We start from the raw sequence: 21701 nt of genomic DNA, 5'->3' as shown, positions 1-21701 counted from the left end.
CAGTTGGGAACAAGGTACATTCTGGAAACAATGCAGACAGCAGGCCATCACATCAGCACTTTACATCTTTGCGGTGGACTGAGCAAGAACCCCCTCTTTGTGCAGATGCATGCAGACATTACGGGTAAGACTAGGTTATTGTAACATTGAAATGTTCTATCATTTTTAATCCAGTACACAAGTGTCACAGTGGATGGGACTTTTTTGATCATATAAGCAAAAGGTCCAAATGCTGACCCTGCTAGAAAAGGAAGCATGCTAACTTGTAATTGCATGGAATATCCAGCAAACCACAGACTGAGAATGGCAGGACAGGGGGCAAAGTGCAAAGAAAATGTGCAGGCCACCATGTTTTTTGCATTTTGTAGCTTGCCCTGCCACCTACACCCCTGGCCACAGGTCCTTGCAATGGATTGAGCTGAACATGGTCACAATGAAGTGTTGCATTATGGGAAACACATGCTGATTTTTATCCCAAAAAGTGCCCATTGCATCAGCGCTGTGTTCAAGCTAATCACAAAATGCATGGCATTGTGGGTAATGGAGTCTTGACTGGAGGGGAGCCAATTACTGCTGCACTGTTTCAGTGGTACAGTGGAGCAAAAATACTGTTAGCAATTATATTACGTTTCTGTATACCTTTTTCTACAGCAATATTCTATAACAAGGTATTCTGAAAATGAATTATGTACTCTGTGTGCTCTTTGAAGCACTTTTAAAAATAAATTCCTATTTTTTAGTTTTTAAGATATTATATTAGTAGTTTTAAAAATGAATAATAGCCAGTAGCACCACCTCCTGGTTATTTCAGACTGTCTAAAAATAATAATAATAATAATAATAGTAATAATAATAATAATAATAATAATTTTCTAAGTTTAAAAACATCTCATATCTTGAAATATAAAAAATAATATAAATGGGAAATGATTCAAAAATTTTGATATATATATATATGATATTGCATGCTTTGTTATTATTAAAGAGAAAAAGCGATCACCCAAAAAAGAGCTGCCTCGCTATGGTAAATGGCATTGCTGTATTTCTGGGCTTTCTGGATAATGGGTTTTCTCTTTATAGATCCCATATCTGTGCACTGTTATTATTCTGTTACTTTACTGCTATCTTATATGTAACCTGACCAGCTAGAAGACAAGCAGTTACGATGAATAGCAATGCAAGGGTATGTTCCCTTAAATAAATCAAGAGTTCATGGAATCTTTTCAACTCCCACCAGTGGAATTTGTATTGAGATGTGGAAATATTTCTGTTTGCTAGGATACCTAGATAAAACATGAAGCTATTGTGGCTTTACAGGATCATTTTTAATGATTAACTAAGTCAAATATGTATTTTTACATCACTGGGATTCCCTCATTTTTTCTGTTTGGTCTTAGTGTGCATTGGGTACTGAAGCACTGAGATTTTCTTCTCTTTATAATTTGATTTTATATTACCGTATGTTATTTATGTAACAATTTAGTATCACACTGCATTAGAATATAACAAATTCATGGACTAAATAATCACTAAAAGCTCTTGTGGAACATATTACCAAGTAGGGTTAGAGATAACCAATTACTATCCCTCCACTTTGTCTAGTTTGCAAGCCCCATAGAGAATAAAGTTTAGAAATATTATATTAGAAAATATATAAAATAGTGTATAAAGGCAAATAAAACATATACTCATAACAGTCTGGGGTCACCAACAGCTAATAAGAATGTAGATGATCATTCATATTTTCTATTTTTTATTAAATATCCCTTTCATGCCCATTGTTTAGTTTTAAAACCGTGAGCTACAGTACTAAGGATGGCACAAAGCTTTGGCAATAAAAAAAATATTTTAGTAAGGAAATACAGGGGAATGGCGAGGGCTGGGGCATGGTATAAGCAGAGGGTTCTGCACAGTTATCTGCACTATTTAATGTGTCCTGTGGATGTTTGTCACAGCCATCCTTAACTCCCATCTTTCCCCCCTACAGTCTATATTAAATACTGCTGCCAGAATTCTCCTCTCATCCAGGAGAGTTGAGGCCCTTCCCCTGCTAAAGTCCTTATCGTGGCTTCCTATTAAACAAATAATATCTTCAAACTCCTTCTCTTAACCTTCAAAGCCCTTCATTCCTCTGCTCCTCACTACATCTCTTCTCTTGTGTCTCTGTACGTTCTTGGCCGATTCGTTCATTCCTCGCAGAGCAATCGTTTGGCTGCGCCCCCCACTAATACTGCTGTTTCCCGCCTTAAACCTTTCTGCCTTGCTGCCCCTTACATTTGGAATGCCCTCCCTGATTTCCTCCGGAGAGAATCCTCCCTCAGTCTTTTTAAAACTGAACTTGAAGACTACCTTTTGGAGCACTCACCAGCACCTGATCTGGGAATCAGCACTTATATTGTAGTGTCACCCACTGTGACCTACAGCACTTATACTGCCTTTGCCTATTTGTGTCTGTAAGTTACCCTCCCATATAGACTGTAAGCTCTACGGGGCAGGGACCTCCATCCTCTTGTGTCTTTGACTCTTAACTTATTGCAACTGTATTTATCTTGTATCTATCTGTATTTATTGTTATACTTTGTATTTATCTATTATTATCTTAATAATCCCGTTTGTATTAATGTATTCTACTGTACAGCGCTGCATACATAATTAGCGCTTTATAAATAAAGACATACATACATACATACATACATACATTCTACAAGGAAAGATATCCTTTCCCCACCTCATGGCTGTAACCCCCCATGTATTTATTTTTAAAGCATTTAAAGGGAAAATATACCACAATTTTTTAGCCCAATATATTTGTGTATATATATATATATATACCTGATTCCACAAAAAAGCTTGTGAGATCTATAGAAGTCAATAGGAGTTGTCCTAGGCCATATTTTCAGACTCAAAATTTTCGGGCAAGTTTTCCTTATTAATAAACAAGGGAACATTTTTATATGCAAGTTTATTTGTTTTAGAAAAACAACTTAAATTCACAAACAAAATTCACAAATTCCCTTACCTTATTCCATTGTGAAGGGATGGGTTTTGTGACTTGAAATTCCTCTGCTTTGCCTTGAATCCATGCACTGCCCACTATGGAAAGCAGAGGGACATTAAGTCCCAGAATCCATTACATCAAGCCAGGGGAAGCATCTTTGCACAAACCAGTTCACAGTTGTACAGTTTGATGGGGAAGAACTGGGGTTGTGTCAGATGTACTTGATCTTTTATTTTGTTGTGCCTAAAATTTGCCAAGTGCAGGCAGGGACTTCTTCTTCCCAGCCTACAAAATCATAAGCTCACGGTGGATGATCTTGCTTGCAAACTATAAGTAAAAATGTTTACACCTACTTTTAAATGGATAAGCACATGGCTTCGATCTGTACAAGCATTTATGTTTTAATTTGAGAAATTTAAGTAAAATACACAACCATAATACACAAAAAGAGTTTGAATAATGTAGCAACCAACAAGCTAGGGGCTATACAGAATAGAGCAAAGAACCATGAGCTCATTGGTTATACTTGTGTAGTTTAGAGTCAGTTGATCAATCCAGAAATAATCACTGATTTTATTGGATGAATTGTTGACAACGCAGCAGTGGAACCACAATATATTTTAGTTGGCAGTGGCTGAACCTGTAAAGGATTGACTGAGGGATACAGAAGAAGGTTATGTAAACCATTACAACAATGTGCATGACTCCATGTCCAGATTTTAAAGTAAGTGAAATGTTTGGCTTAATGCTACAGAAGTTAATAGCTGTAAAGGAAATTAAACATTATTTCAGTGACTTGTCCTTCAGCATGTGCTATTTTATTGTGGAAATGTTCTTCAAGTAACACTGTTATCAATGTTATTGGAAAATTGTGTAAGATTTTGTAGATAAAACGTCCTTTATTTTTAAAATAAGTAAAGGCAATGACATTCCAGAACATTGTCCGCATTTTGCTGTTTGTATGACTGTCAGATTGGCGCAAAAATGGGAATACACCCCCACACACCATAAAAAAAGTTCTTTGTAAATGTAAAAGTTCTTTTTGGGACTGTTAGCCCGCAGGAGGCTCTGCTTAGACACCGTGTCTCTGTGCTTCCACAACTTGTCTCCAAACTAGATATTTAAAAGTGGGCATCCACTTTGTGGCCACTGGGAGAACATCAAAGGAGGTGTTGATCAACATGATGCTCATTAGCCACTGGTTGGGGATCACTGATTTAGACCCTGCCAATGCACTCATGGGTTGAGGTGATGAAAGGGGGAGTTCACTTTTAAAAAATCTTGAATTATGTTATTTCAAGAAAATAAATAGAAAAATTTTACATTTGTCATCATTATATACTTTTTATAGTTTTTAAATTATTATTATTGTTCTTCTAAACTTTCCACCTTTAAAAGGAGGGTCACTGACCAGCCACAGCAGTCAAAAAACTGTTGCTCTGCAAGGCTACAAATTTATTGTTATTGTTACTCTTTAGTGCTTATTTTTCTATTCAGGCCTTATTCATCTTCAGTCTCTCATTCAAACCTGTTTTACTGTTACATTTCCTGTTGCAGCACTGTCCAACATCTTTTAAGTGAAAAACCATTTGTGTACTTCATGCTGTGCACCCTAATTGTGCATCTGTTTATTGCTTAGGCTTACCTGTGGTCTTGTCCAAGGAGGTGGAGTCTGTGTTAGTCGGAGCTGCAATTCTTGGAGCCTGTGCATCTGGAGACTTTCCTTCTATAAAGGTGAACTTATTCTATAGGGATTTGCTACCTAAAATGTATTGGTTCAAAAAAATGCAAAAAAAATTCACTAATAACTCTTTTTTTTGCCCACAATACATTTTGCACCCCTCCATTACACTGGATATAAAAAGTCTACACACCCCTGCAAAATGGCTGTTTTTTGTTTCCAAGATAAATCCTGTCAGAACTTATTCCACCTTTATTGCAAAATTGCCATCTATACATAGAAGCTGAAAACGAATTAGTAAAAAAAAGGAAAAAAGAAATCATACAAAAACCTGGTGGCATTAGTGTGCATAATTCAAACAAATAGTTTTGGAGGGCACACCACAATTGCTAAAGCAAAAATAGCTGGCTTTAAAACAAAGACAGCAAAAAGCCCACATAGGGGCAAACAGAATATTAATACAAATCAATCAATTACTCAATGCACACCTACTGACCACAAAACGCAGCAAGTGGTATGTTTAACATATAATAGGGCTGATTCACTAAAGTGAGATAAAACGTGCGCTATTTATAGCGTACGTTAAAAATTTTATCGCGTCTAAATTTTCGCGACTTATCGCACGATTTACTATAAGCATACTTGCGCTAATTTATTCGCGATATTGCATGCGTTATTTAACTCGCGAAGACTATTTTCGTGCGGTATTTGACGGTACATGCGCTAAATAACGCCCGCGTATAGTCGTCGCATATAAATAGTAGCATATAAATAGTGCATATAAATTGTCGCCGCATATAAATAGTGTATATAAATAGTAGCCACATATAAGTAGTAGCATATAAATGGTAGCATATAAATAGTAGATGCTTATAAATAGTAGCTGCTAGTGATGAGCAAATGTGTTCTGGTTATCTTTGGTGAAAAATTCACAAATCTTTCAAAAGATCCATGAAACGGCAAAAATGTTGTGCGGCCAAAAAAATTGTTGCCCACGACTATTATTTTTTGACGCCTGTGTAAATTTTTGGACATGCGGTGAATTTTTGCGTGGTGAATTTTTTCATGCGTTTTGCCATTGGCAGATTGTTTTGCGAAACGCATGAAAAAATTTGCCGCATGTCCAAAAATTTGCTGCGAATCCATGCCTGGCGAAACATTTCATCACTTGTAGCCACATATAAATAGTTGTGCGAATAAATGCACGCCATGTTAGCCATACACGCCAATACTTGCGGAAAATTACTGTATTAAAAATGACCATTTCGCTGCAAACTGGCGGCTGCATCACTCTAGGGGAAACACATTCTTGAATAAATAACACTGCAAAGTCCATATTTTATTGCCAAAAGCTCATTAACTGTACTTTTCTATAATTATCGCCTGCCTGAAGTAGGTGTTAATTTTCCCATAGCCTAATGCGATATTTAGGGCGCCTTACTGTTTGTAAATCATGCGTTAGTATTATTTTCTGTGCGCTAATTAATGCATGCGTTAAAACTACCGCATGTGGTCGCGCGAAAATTAACGCATGCAATAATACTGTAGTGAATCGCGTGCTAATTATCGCGTCTATTTTAACGCAAAAAAACGTACAATAAAAATTATCGCACTTTAGTGAATCAGCCCTAATGCTCTTTATATGGAAAAAATTCACAGAACAGTAAATACAATATGTTTCGGAAAACAGTCCTTTGTCAAGGGGATTCTAGAATCTAGAATCCCTTTGACTAAGGACTGTGTTCCGAAACGTTGGGGTTTTCTCAATCCACACGTGTCTGCTTTTTCTGTATATTGCATTTTGTCCAACTGGTGGTATGTATATTATGCATTGTAATTGTATATACAATGCACTAGTTGGACAAAATGCAATATACAGAAAAAGCAGACACGTGTGGATTGAGAAAACCCCAACGTTTCGGAACACAGTCCTTTGTCAAGGGGATTCTAGATCTAGACCTTTTGATTTTATTACAGCACACAACCTTTTTGGGAAAGAGTTTATCAGTTTGGCACATCTGGGCTTGGCAGTTTTTGTTTAATCCTTACAAAAAATTTTCAGATCTGTCAAATTACGAGGGCATCTCCTGTGCACAGCTCTCTTCAGGTCACAGATTTTCAATCATATTAAGGTCTGGGCTCTGGCTGGGCCATTCAAGAACATTGATCCACCTTTGATGAAGCCATTGTTTTGTTGATTTAGATGTATGCTTTGGGTCATTGTCATGGGCAAAGTTCATCTTCAGCTTCCTAACAGATGCTTGAAGGTTTAATGACAAAATAGACTGATACTTGGAGCTATTTATGATTGTATCCACCTTGACTAAAGCACCAGTTCCATCTGATGAAATCAGACCCAACGCATGATGCTGCCCCCACCAAACATGGTGGGTATGGTGTTCTTGGGATGATGTGCTGTTATTTTTGTGCCAAACATACCTTTGGAATTATGGGCAGATAGTTCAACCTTGTACTTCTTTCTGCCCAACCTAATTGCGCATCTGCTTATTGCTTAGGCTTAACAGTGGATGTGCTGGGGCAGCAGGCTGGTGAGGTGTTGAAAGCAGCTGAATGTTGGTGTGGATTGTGGGGCATTATAAACTGTGAGGGGACAGTGCAGGTAGTGGGGGGGGGGGGGGGTTCAAGGAACCTGGGGGCCTAGTGGCCTTGCAAGTTTTAAATTTGGCCCTGATCACTAGTATTACAATCTGGTGTCTATAAGCATAAGGATTTTAACAGTGCCATATGTGTTGTGTTTGTACCACCTTTCAAAATGTGCTCCTCCATCTTTCTCAACATCTGTATTGTAAGCTTGTTAAGAGTTAAAAAGCTATAAACATAAATGCATGCAGTTCTTCAGAATTCAGTTATGCTGAAGCATGCTTGTGATTGTCCTATAAATATTTTAATGTATTATTATGTGGTAACCAACAGTATGTGCAAAATGTAACTTTTCCATGTGAGTACACACTAGGATCACGTTACTGTATTGAAAAGACAGAAATGTGCAATAACAGCACCACCACTAGGCATAAAAGGGCAGCTTAGCAATTTAAAAGAGTAAGAAATGTCCCAGCAATACAACTATAATTGCAGACACTTTCACATAGCAGTTTGTTAAAAAAAGGTAAATTAAAATAAACATTTAATTCTAAGCCTGGATCAGTCACACTCATACACTTCAGTAGTTGTACTGGCCACAAGAGAGCTATAACAGGAGGTCATCCAAGCTCCTGTTAACAACACCTACCTCTGCCGCTCGCATTTGATTTACTGACTCATTATGCTTATGCCATTTTCCAGTGGGAGCTGCCTCTACAGAAATGTACTAAAGAAATTAAACAGGTGTAAAAGTCTGCTACAAATATATCTTTTGTTTCCTAAATCTTCAATTGCATTACAGCTGAAATGTGTAATCCAAACAGATTTCCTTCTTTACTAGACTGGAATTACCATTCCATATAAAACATTGATCTGAAGTCTAAATTCCTCTTGCAGGCCCCAATGTAAAGAGCAATTATTTGATAGCTAGTCTGTGCAGACGAGGCAGTGCACTTCTATAACTGCTTTGTCCTTCCCACTGGAATGTACATTGCAGCTGTGGATGCTTCTACATTTTCCCTCTGAGTAAAACTTCATAGAGAGGCAGAGGATTTCCTTGAACAATTATTTTTTGCATAATAATGTGAATCTGGTACATGCTAGTTGTGTTTGGACTGCTTGATGCTACTGCTACCAGTCTGAATGATGAAAGAACAGGGGATGTAAGGTGTGGACACTGGAAGGTTAAAAGATAATGCCTGTACAACACTGGCTACACTATAAAACTGAAGCCTTAAGCCAATAGGAAGCTATGTCATGGGACCACAAAGAAGTTTTTATTTCCCTTTTGATTTGTTCTTAGTACAAGTAAATACCTCTGTAGACAAGGCTTTAAAGCCTTTTTGTATATACAGTTTCATTTATACTGAAGCTGTCCTTTATAAATTAATATACTATAGCTGTGGTACATGTTTTATGTTTATGTGCATTACTTGAAGTACTACTATGGAAGTACTACTTGAAGCACTACTATGGAATGCTTCCACTTTCATTAGTTAGATGGGTTGGCAGGGTTTTGCCCAGTATTTCCAGGCAAGTGGAGTGTATGACCAAATTCAGCACCTTTGAAACCCTTCAAGGTATATGTTTTATCTACAAAGCACCACTAGTAGTTCTTCCAAATTATGGAAAGGTGCAATCCCATTGGTCAGATAGGCTTTTGGAGTAAAAGAATGCAATATTGAAGCTTAGTACCAAACCCTTGACCCTTAAGAAAAAAGTTTACAGTTAGTGACCAAGACGTCAGGTTTTTAAGCCAAATTCAACTTTTTTGTTTTGTTACTAAGATCTGTCAATTGCTGTTCTTTGTGGTATTTTACTAGCACCAAGGCACATAGACTGATTTAAATAACATATATTGTATTATACATTGTATATAGTTATTTATGTTCTGTTTTTGTAAAGGTTTCCTGATATGTTCTATTCTTGTATTGTTTAAATGTGCAGAGCATACATAAGTAATGCTATTTTAATTTTATTTTCATTATCTGCAAATCTGATATATGTAGGTCATTCTGTGAACAATAATAAAAAAAAGAGAAACAGGTAAATGTATCCTCCTTTGCTGCTGATCAAAACAAAGGTGCCCTTAGAAGATGCTTAGACTTTGCATGCAGAGCAATTTCTGAATAACACTGATCCCTCACCATTTTATTGCATAGCAGACTATGGAAAAAGCTGGCCTTCTCAGGCTTTTGACTTCAAGTAACCTCAGTCAGCTTTTGGTCTGAAGTGGTATAAAGTTTGTGTTGGATCAAACAAATAAGAGGGAGACTCCCTAAAAGACAGTAGTATCTATTTCATCAGTCAGCAAATCTACGAGTTGGGAAAAACACAAGTCAACAAAACTAGACCACAATTGCCTGTTCTCCTACTAATAAACCAGCATAGTGCTGACCCCTTTAAATTTAATAGCTGGAAGACTGAAACAGTTTGCAATAAAATATAAAGAGTTGGGGAAAATGAATTTTAAGAGCATGCACTTGCCAGAGAAAAAACACTATCATGAGCAATACTCTGCTGAACAGTGGGGCATTGTTTCCCTATGTCTTTGTCACTTGTTTTGATTCGGCGATATGATGATTGGGGTTACTTTAGTGTAATGTACAACACTTTTTTTAGCTTAAGAGCCTCAAAAAACCTAGATTATTTTATTGAGAGTAGACAATTTAGACAAAATGCATGAATCATTATTGGTTTCACATAGAATCAAATGCAGATATTTTTTATTCTACCCTGTACTAACTTTGTCTATACACATTTAAACATCACTCCCAATAAATAATTTGCATTTACTGTGCATTAATTGTCTTTTTGTATTAACAATGTCAGTAGAAATGTCTAGACTGTGGGTATGACTAACATTTGAAAGACACAGGGCAACTTTCAGACAGTGAAAAAGAAGTCGCCCACAGTGTTGCTTGCTTTATGTGGAACACTCTAAATAGGACACTTCTCTTGTAAACATCACAAGGTCTCCTGGCACAGTTACACTTTGATCATAATTTCCTCCCAGTTCAACCTTGCAGCTTCAGATTATGGGCATGCAAGTACCACTGATATACAGTACTAAATAGCCAGTTGCATTGCTTTCAGAATGAGAAAGGAGGTTTCATTGAGCCACAGGGAAGTTGTGTTTGGACTGTTTGATGCTACTGCTACTAGTCTGAATGATGAAAGAACAGGGGATGTAAGGTGTGGACACTGGAAGGTTAAAAGATAATGCCAGTACAACACTGGCTACACTGTAAAACTGAAGCCTTAAGCCAATATGAGGCAATGTCATGGGACCACAAAGAAGTTTTCTTTTGGGGTCACTGATGGCATTAGCAAAGGTAGCTGGGATTTTAGACAACAGATGCTTTGTGAGGCTTGGTACTGATGTAGTATTATTTTGTTATCCTATATATAGCACCAATATATTCTACAGCACTTTATATAGCTTATACATTCTTCACATCCTAACAATATGCTCCATGAACCATACATTCATCAAATTGGGTAGCAATCCAAACCACTTTAAAAGTGCTTAAAAACACAATCTGCTTAGTTGAGTAGGGAACTCTGGACTATGACTGGGCAATTAAATTGTTAACTAACTGATGGACAGTGCCCTACTTCATTGTTATTGGGCACTTTATGTGGGTGTCTGTATTATATGCTTAAATGATTACTAACTCTTTGTTTAGTACACTTGATAAAGGGCACATATTAGGCCCGAAAAATGTTGTGTTGATGTTATCTTGCCAATTCTGTGCTCCTTCTTGCCAAATTGATTTTCATAATGTGAGAATAGCTTGAGTGGAAATACATTTTGATGGAGCAAAAGGTTAATTGGCAGCTATATTCAAGAAGAGTGTACCCAAACCCATGATCGGAAAAATATAAATTTAATATACAAAATTAAATCAAACATAAATCAATGAACGAATCTGCTAGTGCCAAAGACAAAGTATTAATTCATACCAAATATATAATGGAGACCCGGGTGTCGATTCCCTGGGTCTATCTCCCAAATAGAATGCAAGCAGAAGAGTCACAAATAATCAAAGCAATTCAAAATTGGAAAGCGATCACCGTTGTCCAAAGGTAGTCCAGGTGCTCAAAGCCCCGAACTTGTAGTCAGGGAAATACAACAAACTCCAAACAGGTAACTGTGTTTGGAGTTCGTTACCCAAACCCATGGCTTAAATGATGCTGCTTTCTGTTTACCTCTCAGGTTACAGAAGAATGTGTGATGTTGTTGCAGGAATTAGAAAGACCAATCTCTTGACACTGGATCTTGCATAGTTGAGCTCCTGCCTGCTTGATATACTGATATATCTGTGGTTCATTTGTGGTTTCCAGCAGTATGTGACACAGTATATCAGGAGTGCAGGAAGCACATATAAAAACCTTAAAGAAAAAGAAATGTACTAAGAAATTTTGCTGTTTAACTACTGACAGACCGCATTTGGCATATATCAGACGTGTACAAGATACACACAGATTGCAGTTCATAATTTTAAGAATTGTGATTTTCGTGACTTACGCATGTTGGTCAATATGATATACATGTAAATTTGTACAAGATTTGAGCTGTAAGTTTATTGCAAAATCTGATTTTTTTTGTTGTTGCTATTCTCTGCAATACTGTTGTACACATATTACCACCTTCTCTTAAAGTTGTGGTCATTGCACAGCACATACACACACATTCTTACAGTACACAGAAAATTTAGGGGCAGATTTATCAAAATTCAAGGAAAAAACCCAGACATGAATATACTCAAGAAAATTTGCATAAAAAAACTTAGCAAGTAAAAGCTGCCCATTTGCTGTAGAAGTCAATGGGAATTGTCTTAAGTGACTTTATTTTTTTCCAGTTTATTACACTGAAGATTTTCAGCCTCATTTAAAATGAATGAAACAACGATTTAAAGGAGACATATTGGAAAAATGGGAAAAATCATACTTTTGTAGGCAATTATGAATAATATACGGTGCTGGTCTCATTTTGCTCTTAAATTGAATACAGTCTGTAAAAATGGTCCCTTTGTTGGAGCTCACTACAGACCCTATCAGTTCTCTGTCCCTGTTTCAAATGAATGGTTGGCCAATTACAGCCTTGCACTCACACAAGCAAAGACAGGCATCAGTTCCCTATCAGGTCAGGCTAGCTGCTGATTGGTTCCTATCCTACAGCACCTTGTACTGAGAGCCGCCGGCTCCCCTACACATCCAGAGAATTCAGCCAGCAGGAAGTGGAATAGATGGGTGGGACTAGTGGGGTTTTGGTGGAATTTCACAAAAAATCAGTCCGAAACACAACTTTATTTAAGCACAATCCTTCTATATTTAGAGGAGTATAATTCACTGGTACATGTTTAATTTTTATATGATATGTCTCCTTTAAAAATATGATTTTTGTTGGTATGAGACTTTTCTTCCGGAACAGATCACGGCCACAACTATTCTGTTCTCTTCTTAAATACGATATGGCTAAAGAATAAAACAGTTGCGTAAGCCGTGTTAAAGTCATTTTTTCACACAGTTGCATTTTTTCCCCTCTGACTCAAAAATTGATAACTCTGCCTCCCAGAATGACAAGTCTGAGTGATCTGGTGCAGCACAGTTTTCGAACCCTGCCTAGTAAGACCTGGTTACATTAGGGTAGAAGATATTTCTACTACTGGGTATTACAAGAAAGGTCTTGGGAAGTGTGACTTTCTAGGTTAAAACTGTCCACAGTAAAACTATTTTAGGTGTGCAGATCTATAGCTTTGCTACTTACACTCTTTTAGATATGCACGTACTGGATTTTAATATACTGCTATTCAATATTCAGTATTTATTGAATTGATATTGTTTATTTTAATTTTTTTATTTTGTTTTTAATGGATTGATTTCCTCAGATGAACCATTCTTTCTGAGCAGTATAGTTTTTGCATGTAGGTCCTAGTATCTAGCACATTTTTATTCGCACGGGATTTCAGAGTGGTGAAACAGTAAAAATCATTTAAGGCTTGGGTAAAAAAAATCTAAAATTTCCCAAATGGGCTGATTGGTTTATTTATGTGTGAGGTTGGTCACTCAATTAACCCTTTTAGTCACACTATGCATAAAACATTTTTTTTAACTTCACCTGTTATTTCAAAAATAGTAATCTGACAAATAATGAACATGTTGGTATTGTGACTGCCTGCCTTAATATTTTTTTCCCAGGATCTTATTTTCTTTGCAGAAGGAACTTTGTTTAAATGAATGTAGTTGTTCAACTTCACCTTTCCTTCTTCTGTGTGTCACTGTTGCAGCATTGACATTAATACTAAGGGGCCCATTTACTTACTCACGAACCGGCCGAATGCGTCCGATTGCGTTTTTTTCGTAATGATCGGTATTTGGCGATTTTTTCGGAAAATTATTGCGACTTTTTCGTTGCCATTCCAAATGTTGAGCAAAATCTGGCGATTTTTTCGTAGTGTTAAAACTTGCGCGAAAAGTCACGCCTTTTTCGTAGCCATTCCGAAAGTTGCGATTTTTTCGTAGCGTTCGGATTCATTCAAGCTTCAGTATGGTGACTTTTCTTGGGCCAGGTTGGAGCTGCAGGGTGCCATTGAGTCCTATGGGAGGCTTCCAAAATCATGCTAAGTCTGAAAGTTTCGCCCGCCGCTTACGAGCGCTCAATGCAAAAAGGTTGCGACAAGATACGAGCGAATCGTAATGGCTACGAAAAACTTGCGTTTTTTCGCGAAAATCGTATTGGTAACAAAAAAGTCGCAACAATTTCCGAAAAGTCGTAAAGGCGCCGAAAAAATCGCAAAAAATACAAAAAAGTCACAAAATGTTCGTTTTCCAATCGGAATTTTTCCAATTCGGATTCGAATTTGTGTCTTAGTAAATCAGCCCCTAAGTGTAAAATAAGGCCCATATTAGGGTTCCTGGATATTATAATATAAATAGTGCACTAGGAGGGATGAAACATGCAGGAGTGCATCCTCAAATATTTTACCAAAACACATCCACTTAAACTTTATCCAGGCCAAAAAAGTAATTAAAATGTAACCAGGCCAAACCCAGGACATGTTGTTCCTGATTGGAAGCTCAACGGACACTGTGTGCAAAGTGCAAATACAATCAGCCATTTTTTTTAACTTTGCCCACTGTGTGGGGCATTGTGCAAATATACAACGTTTTGGAGCACAGAGACCTGTGGATTGCACTTTAATTGGAATGCTGCCTTCATTAAGCAACGCTCCATTCAATAGATATAGGCATCCTCCTTCCCGCCCCCTTCCTCTACTTTGCGCATCAATCAGAGACACAAGATATAGTGGCAGGACACATCCTGACATTGCTGGCTGTACTGAGCACCAGGTTATTCTCCCCAATTGAGTGCTCTTGCACTTGTGTGCTCCCTCCCCACCAGGGCAAGAATGACCCCTATTATGTGACAAGTTGGAACAATATAGCATGATAAGCCTCTGTTTCTTTAAATGTAATTCTGTCTGTCGGATTGATTCAGATAGGATTGTTCCTTAATTCTCAGAAAATCCCAAAGTGTAGCAGTAATTTCATTAGTGTTAATTTAAGTTTATCTTACATTATTTTGGCCTTGAATTTACTTTTTTTTGTAGACTGCTCTGTAACATTATGCCACTTATTCACACAATATATGTTTTTACAGTCAGTAGAGGGGAAAAAAAGCTCATTTTGCTTCTAAAAACCTACAGTTGTAAATCTTTTGGCCTTGACAGCATCAACAGATGACTTGGCAGATGTTTTTATATGGTCACCTGGGTCACATATAACTCAGGATAAAAATAAATAGCTGTGTTTCAGAGAACTACAAGAAGCCTTTACTTAGTTAATTGTTTTTACTTTCTCAGAGAATATTTTTCTTTCCAAAATACATAGAAAATGTTGTGTTGCTCTTTCGAATCCTAATGAAAAATTTGAAATTAAGAGCTGGTTCATATATGCCACCAAAATATTAAATGTTTGTTAGGGGTTGCCTAGTAAAGGCATCCAATAAAAACATACGTACCTAACAATAGCCATAGTTTAATAAAGATTTATTTTTCACAAGAAATTTCCACAACTTAAAAGGTATATCACTAAAAGGTTCTTGCTTGTTGACTGTTCATAACTGTCTTAAAACTGCATCTCAGTACATTAATGTTTCATAGGTATAATTTGCTAATAGGAGCTGATGCTCTCCTCTGGGTATACTGTATATTGAAGGGCTTTAAGAATATCAAATGCCCTCCCTTAGCATGTATGTGTTTAGGAGCATGGCACGATAGTCTGGTCATGTCTACAAAGCTTTTTTGCTTATAAATTTATGCCACACTGGGATTAAGTAAAAGAAATGCTATAATGAAAAAACATTTGTATTAGATATTTTTGGACTGAGATCTGTGACCAAACAATTTAGAAGGATAGACAGATGTAGGTTTGACTAATAGTGAACTTGATGAACCTGTACCTTTTTTTAAAACTTAGCTACTATGTAGCTAAAATATATAAATATATATCACTAGCTTCATATAGAACTCTAAGGGGCAGATTTACTAAAGGTCATTTTTTTTCACGAATCATGTTTTGTGCAAAAATACGTTTCATTCTGCAAAAAAAATACTTTTTGTCATTTATTATACATCAAAACTGTGACAAATCCAAAACTAAAAATACACAATCTAAAAGCTGTCAGTGGCAGCTGTCCTTTTTCAGTTGGCTAATCTTTCTTTACTTCGTGGTTTTCAAGGTTTGGGTGACAAAATGAAAAATTGTCAGGGGTTTCTTTCTTGATTTTTCCGCTTTTTTAAAATGTGTGCTTTTTTTAAATGTGTGCTTTTTTTAAAAAGGCTTTTTTAATGAATCGCTTGGCATACGTGGTTTTAAAACCTCTAAAACCACGATAATCCAAATGCCGATAAATCTGCCCCTAAGAGTTATAATCTGTCAATGGCAGAAGGTGCATGCAATCTGCAAGTTAGCTTCCTGTTCACTTTCCATGCTTCCATGCTGAGCCAACCAACTGCAAAGGAAGTTCAACATCAAATCTAATGGTAGTCATATATACATGCTAGTTGGGGGGCAGTAAATTACCCCATATGCAGGGGCAATATACCCATAGTAAAATCTGCATGGTTCAATGGGTGAATGCTGAAAAATCCCCAGTCTCCATTTGTAGCAGTATGCCCTGAATGATGAAATGAAAAATGAACATAAATGCAATGAGTTTATGAGGGAAGAGTGGGGATTTGGTAACATTATACATGCATGGGCCCAGTAGTAGAAGTCTTTGAGGATACCTTTTGTCCTAAAGTAGTTATAAAGATCACCCATCAACACAGAGGGTTCCAGCATCCACATGAAAAGTGCACTTTACAGTGAGGTAAGAACTTGACATCACTGCATACAGAAGAAAATCTCACAAAAATAAAAACTACTGGTTTACAGATATGTTTATATAAGATGGAATTACAACAATTACATAAATATATGCAAATGAGAAATGCAGATTTCCCATGACTACTTTGATATAGTACTAAAGTTCACTTTAAAAGGCATGCAATTGCCACATTTCTCCACAAGCTTCAATTTCACTCATCCCTATATGGTTTGCAAAAAAATACACATTCTAATTAGTGTGTTTAATTCAAGTGAAGAAACGTGTTTAGCTCCTATGGTTAATAAGGAATCCACTAATAATTCCACTACTCCATATTAGTTTAATGCAGATTCTATAGAAAGAATGTTGGAGAATTAGAGATGGACTGGTTACTGTGTGTATTGGAATTCCACCCACAACTCTGGTTAGGACAAAAAATATTATATAATAATACCACATTTTAGGTGGTTGTGGCTGCTTACACAAGTAAACCTCATCCCTTACAAAGTAAAAAAACAATCCAGTACTCATTCCAGCAACAGTAACAGAGACTAAGATGTTATGTTGAGTTCCCTTACATTCTGTTTCCTAATATGAACATGACTATACACTGAAAGATCTGCTTGTTTGGTGACCTTAGCAAATGAGCAGATCTTTCCCCAGTATGCCCATTTTGAGGTGGATGGTGGATTGAGACAATCTTTTGGCCCTCAGGCCAAGCATTCAGATCAAAATGAGGGATGTCCAACAGGATTTTTAAACCTGCCTGATCAACAGTTTTTTGGCCAAATATTAGACGGGCAGGCCTATCTGAGGGCCCCATACACGGCCCAATGAGCTGCCGACTCTGTCTGTCAGCAGCTTTTATCAGCCCATGTACGTTGAGAGTATAAATGCTGCTGGTTTCAAAGCTGGTAATAACTACACAGGAAGTACATAGAGTGATTTCATAACTGCAAACTGGAGATGTTACCAAAATAATAACAGAGCTTCAGCAAAACAAAGAAGAGATAACAGAAGAAGGAGGTGTATTGAGTACCACTGGTGGCCATGGTCATTTATTTACTTAATGGTATTACTGGGTCTTTAAGGATCATGTTACAGATCTGTATGTATACTGATACTGCCTGAAACTGACTTGTGAAAAATCAGGTGTATTTGTAATCAGTATTTTTTTCTGAACTTGCTCCTCTTCTGCATTTGCTTGTGTTTTGAATTGCATTTATGTATATGTCTTTGTTCAGTTGGGTTTCCCCACCATTATATATATATATATATATATATATATATATATATAGGTATATAAATACATATATATATATATATATATATATATATATATATATATATATATATATACATATATAGGTATATAAATATATATATATATATATATACAGTATATATGTTTTTGTTTTTAGATGATAACCAGCGCACCATGCTGCAAAGTTTCTGCAGAGATGCGAGCAGTAAGGCAGCTGTTTGGTCTTACAGTGAATATACAATTTCTACTATTCTATTAATTAGGACATACAAATGAAGCGTTAATCCAGTAATGACAAATGTTCTCTGCAGGGGGTTCAGTGCAGTGTATATATGTCGGAACTGTAAACTCTAAGTATTCTGACTATTTGGCACCTGTTCCAGTGTTGTGACCGTAACCTTGGGTTAAGCATTATGGAGATTTCATTTGTCCTGACGGTTACTTCTGTAAAAAAAGAACAATAGATGCTCCATTTACTGTTTACATTAGGAGCAGATGGAAGCATAAACCCTCAGTCCATAAAAATATCTTCTTTTTAACCCACCACTAAGTGGTGGAGATACTGGTACTTAATGCTGATTAAAGCGGTACGTGTCCTGATTAAATATTTATACAGTGGAGAAGGGCGGAATGCAGCTCTGGCTCTGTGTTTGGAATAGAGAGGGATTATTTTGTGGATGCCTTATTGAATCATCACAACAGTGTGTCTGACAAAAGAACTAGACTGCAATAAATAAAGATTATCACTGACAAATCACGGCATAAAATCTATACAGTCTATCCATATAATCCTGTGGAGATTTACCAGTGAGCCCTTAGGCATCTTTACAACTATCAAAATGTACTCAGATCTTCGAACAGAACAGGACAGCACATAGAGATCCTGCTGTGTATTGCACTTGAACATATCCATTAGTGCATTAAGGACCAAAGCATCAGCACTCTCTTTGAAAGATGGTAATTTTATATGGAATGTCTAGAATATAATGTAATAGAATATAAAGTAGAATGTTAACCTTATACTGATACAGATACACTAAAGCTGTAAAAGCATGAGATAACTGCTAAGTTAAACTGCTGTTTGTTTATAAAGGTATTAAAGGGCAAATATTCATTTATTTTTTATTTTATTCCAATGGATTTATCTAATGGAATTATTAGAATTGCATCATTATTTTCCTTTTTTCCCTTTACATTGTTTAAAAAGGTTTTGTAGCAGCCTCTGCTTGCAGTTTAAGCCTTTTACAAGCTGCCATAGTTGACCAAATCCACTTTGTTTCATTCTATAGTTATAGTCCTCTCACAAGAAGCCAGTAGGGTGTGGTATAATTTACTTTACCACACCCTACTGGCTTTAAGAGTATGAGCAGATAGAAACAATCTTGAAGTTTTTTTACCCACAGTGCAGCGTTTTCCTTAAAATTCCGGCATGGGGGCTATAGGATAGTAGACATAGACAAACTTTAGACTACTTTTAGATCTTCACATACATTTAATCCCCTCTAATGTACTTGTAAAAAGTAATCATGTCCCCTCATGTGCCTTTTTTCCAGAGAAAACAACACCAACCTTGACAGTATAACCTCAAAGTTTAAATTTTCCATCCCCTTTACCAGTTTAGTTGCACGTCCCTGTACTCTCGCTGGCTCATTAATATCCTTCTTAAGGCCTGAAGCCCAAAACTGCACTGCATACTCAAGGTGAGGCCTTACCAGGGACCTATAAAGGGGCAAAATTATGTTTTCATCCCTTGAGTCAATGCCCTTTTTAACGCAAGACAGCACTTTATTTGCTTTAGTAGCCATGGAATCTACAAAAATCCCTAGATCTTTCCCAATTAAGGCTAACCCCAACACACAACCATTTAGCAAGAAAATTGTAAATTAATAGCCTTAACATTTCAGTGTCTGACATTGCATACATAGATATATTATGCTATAGACCACCTACTATTGACATTGGTATAAATTTGTATAAAGTCAAGCCATCACAGATACTTTCACTAAATCATAATTTGCTTTTAATAAATTAACAGAGGCAATGTAATGTCCCTTCTAAATGGACCTGTTCCCATCCATATTCCTGAAAACCTCAGTTATATGTTGTATATTATTTTAAAAGACATGTCACTTAGAACAGCGTACACCAGAGCACACCATGCTGTGGCCTCAGGTTTCTCTTTGATCCATAATGCATAATGTTATTTCTAACAGGTAGTGCAGCATAGATGCCAGTATGAAATATATGTTTCTTCTCCTGAATACATTTGCAGATTTTTGCAAATAGACCATAAGCTGCAATTACCGCCATCGTCTATGGACTCCCTGTGTTGTTTGTAGAGTTGTACTTCATAGTATAAAACCACTAGCTTTTTACAATCACCATGTTATGCCTCCAACTCCTTGTTAAAAAACAGGTTTCCCAGCATAATAGATTTTTCGTAGCCTTGATCTCTTGCTAAGGTTATCAGTGAAATATTTCCCAAACATTACTGAACTGTTTAAAATGCCAGTTGAAATTTTTGTGAGGATATAAAATGAGCATGACCGGTTGTAATATAAAACCTGAATGATTAGTAGTAGGGGTATTAGTGGGGGACTAGTGTTTCATGAAAGATATAAGACAGACTCTCTGCTATTTCCCTAGAATAGAGAGACTTCTGCAATTTAACCTGTGTTTTTTATACCTTGCCTGGAACAGCTGATAAATCTTTCAGATTCATGTGAGAACACAATATGAAATCCCCAAAGCATGATCTCCTCCCCCTAAAAATAGCAAAGATATATTAATCCTTTACTGTATAAACAAGTCATTCACTTTCAATCATTGTGTTCCCACATGCTTAGTCTGCTTTGAGAATTGGTAACACACTTACCATTGGCTATCTTGCAAGCTATTTTTGATGGAAATTAACTGACAAAGTTCTTTTAAGATACATGTCTTCATTTAAAGTCAATGCCACTGACTGAGCACTGGGTTTCTTCTTTCATGTAATGTAAGATAATAGTGAAGTACAGAAGGGGTATACTATTTCCTATCAAGTTTTGTTATGCTACCCTACACATAGCGATATGCATTTGTGATTCTCCTTAGCAGATTACATGATGATATTTAGTAGACCATCAGACAGTGGAAGCTGTAGGTGTGATTTTAAAGACCAAATAGTGAGTCAAAATACAGCTTTACTTAAATCATAACTTTGATATAGCAGGCTGGGCATTGCAAGCTGTTCCTAGTGAAGATATGATTCTCGGCCGCATTGTTGCCAAAAGCCTTACGACTAAGCACAATATTTCAGAACATAACTATTGTTTTGGTTTATGACCTCTTCCAATAGCAAGCAGGCTGGAACTCACCTAATGTTCCTAGACCAACAGAATCATGGAAGCTTCATGAGGTGAGGGGGTAACTTCACAGTAATAATAAACAATTAACAATATGACCAAATATGAGTATGTGGTCTTATTATCCCACACATACAAAATACAGCAAATCTAAATGGGAAGGCAGTGGCATTACACCTTTAACTACCCATACCAGTGCCAGCCCAATCATGGAAGTGGTACTGCCATTCTCAGCAACAATGCTGGTCTTATCAAGACCTGCTCAGCTGATGTGGCAGGCATCTGTATTGCTGGTCTGCCAGTAGACAATATGTAGTGAGCATATTGCACTGTATTGTACTTTCTACATTGATTTCAAGCTAAAGCTGACCCCAGAACAAAGTACTCCTCCTTAAAGGAGAATAAATGCTTAACTGAGAGACAGTTTATATCATATT

The 21701-nt window shown here is 36.7% G+C and overlaps 1 protein-coding gene across 1 annotated transcript in view; it reads left to right on the top strand.

The window, feature by feature from the left end:
- The window catches only part of fggy (FGGY carbohydrate kinase domain containing), a 128726-nt gene that overhangs the window by 97589 nt on the left and 9436 nt on the right, over positions 1-21701 (top strand). Inside the window, 2 exon segments of the mRNA NM_001126804.1 lie at positions 4-124; positions 4638-4732. Coding sequence (NP_001120276.1) covers positions 4-124; positions 4638-4732 — 216 coding nt within the window.

This window comes from Xenopus tropicalis, chromosome 4 (assembly GCF_000004195.4).
Source record: "Xenopus tropicalis strain Nigerian chromosome 4, UCB_Xtro_10.0, whole genome shotgun sequence".
Lineage (NCBI taxonomy): Eukaryota > Metazoa > Chordata > Amphibia > Anura > Pipidae > Xenopus > Xenopus tropicalis.
This window is presented reverse-complemented; position numbering and strand designations above follow the sequence as displayed.